We start from the raw sequence: 1721 nt of genomic DNA on the forward strand, positions 1-1721 counted from the left end.
TCATCATCATCATAAGGCACGTGGTCATGGGCATCAATGTCATAAACGCAATCGAGTCAATAGACGCGAATGTGAAATCGAGAGTAATGGCTACGCCATCTGCTCTGTGAAGTTTTGAAAGCTCAAATAGAATCACCACGACAAAATAATGTCCAGAAGCTTCACTTGTCATTAGTCGCCATAAGACACTGGCTGAGCTGCCTTCAGAATACTGGCAATTTGCTCTGGTTTGAGGCCGGCTTGGCCAAAGATACGCTCCGCTACCGCGAAGGGGTTAGGGAGCATCTCGTTAGGAGCTGGGAGAACATGTTGAGGCACTGTACCGCCCTGAGGGGTCTGACCGTTGGGGACGCCGGCCGGCGGGGCTGAATTATTGTTGAACTGATGGGCCGGGAAGTCCATATGGGGTGGGACGGGATAGGCACCCGGGTTCAATCCCGGCGGAACGCGAAATCCTCCGGGATGCACAATCGGGGGACTTGGGTTTCCTCCTGGTATCATAGCGTATCCATATGGATTAACATCATAAGGGACCTCAGTGAGGGGGTAGTGGCCAATATGAGAAGGCAGACCCATAGGAGGCGCGAACTGCATTAATGCTGGGTCTGATCACATAAACGTTCGAAACAGTTGGGCGGAGCGTTGCTTACCGAAAGCCGCTGGGTCGACGTAGTCTTGTCTCATCTGACGAGCGAATCCCGCTGGTGGGGGAGGTCGCTGGCGAAGTTCGTCTTGGCTGTGAGCGTAAAAGCAATTAGATCCGTACCTGACAACAACCGCCTCATTAATCGACAATAACATACCATCACTCACTTGCAGTTGGCACCGTAACGACAGAATCGAGTTTTCATCAGTCGTTGGCAGACCTCGCTGACCTGAGGGGCCCTGCCTTGAAAGTCGGGACCGCTGCCATCGTCAGGGCAGTAGGGCATGCCACCATCGAAAGCATTTGTGCCATATGGATACGGATGCTCATAGTAGTACTGGTTGGGAGTCCAGCCAGTGTAAGTGGCCCTGTCCGTCGCCCCTTCGGGGTCGAGGGCTTCCTTGGTGGGACCTTGTTGGTCATCAAATTCCCTCGTTGGTAAACCCAACTTTGGCCTGGTATTTTCCTCTGCCTGTTCAATGTCAGCGGGCGGAGGGTCATCCTTAGTGTGAGGGGTGGGTTGATCCGCCACTGTGGTCGATTCGCTCGTGTCATCCATTGCAACGAAAGGGGGTTTAGACAAGCGTTGTCAGTGTGTTCGCGATCGGAACTGCGCTGAAGAGAAAGCGCGCGCCATCCTAATCGATTAGGAACGCATTTCGGGCAATGCCATTCATACGAAAATCCTGTCACGATGACCTTTGCACGCCGTGACGTCTCCGATCCTCACGAATTCGATGGTCGTCCTCCACCCCATTGGATTCACAACTGCCCGAGGTGCTCTCATCTGGTCTCTCGTGACGAAGACGCGTCCAGTCATTGGCGGGATATCGTCGCTCGCTGTACCGACCCGTCCCATGGTACCCTTTCAGCGCGACTAATGAATCCTTGCTTTCTCGGGATATCTGCTATAACGGTAGGATGGTGGTTGGGTTGCTTCACCGTCATCATTTCCCTAGATACTCCTCCTTACCGTTTCGGCCCTTCAGCTGTTGTCGCACAAGAGCCCTCCTTTGCCACGAGAGAGTCCCACAGTGCCCGACTCTGAGCGATCGGACGGTTTGGCCTCAGCATG

At 53.8% G+C, this 1721-nt stretch overlaps 1 protein-coding gene across 1 annotated transcript; it reads right to left on the reverse strand.

Annotated features, from left to right (window-relative positions):
• Positions 1-171: 171 nt before the first annotated feature.
• Pmar_PMAR026098 (hypothetical protein) lies at positions 172-1205 on the reverse strand (the record flags this gene model as incomplete). The annotated part of the gene is made up of 3 exons (XM_002788729.1): positions 172-605; positions 651-766; positions 814-1205. 3 exons carry the CDS (start codon positions 1203-1205, stop codon positions 172-174), a joined length of 942 nt encoding a protein of 313 aa, XP_002788775.1.
• Positions 1206-1721: the final 516 nt, after the last annotated feature.

Source organism: Perkinsus marinus (assembly GCF_000006405.1).
Source record: "Perkinsus marinus ATCC 50983 genomic scaffold scf_1104296927876, whole genome shotgun sequence".
Classification (NCBI taxonomy): Eukaryota; Perkinsozoa; order Perkinsida; family Perkinsidae; genus Perkinsus; species Perkinsus marinus.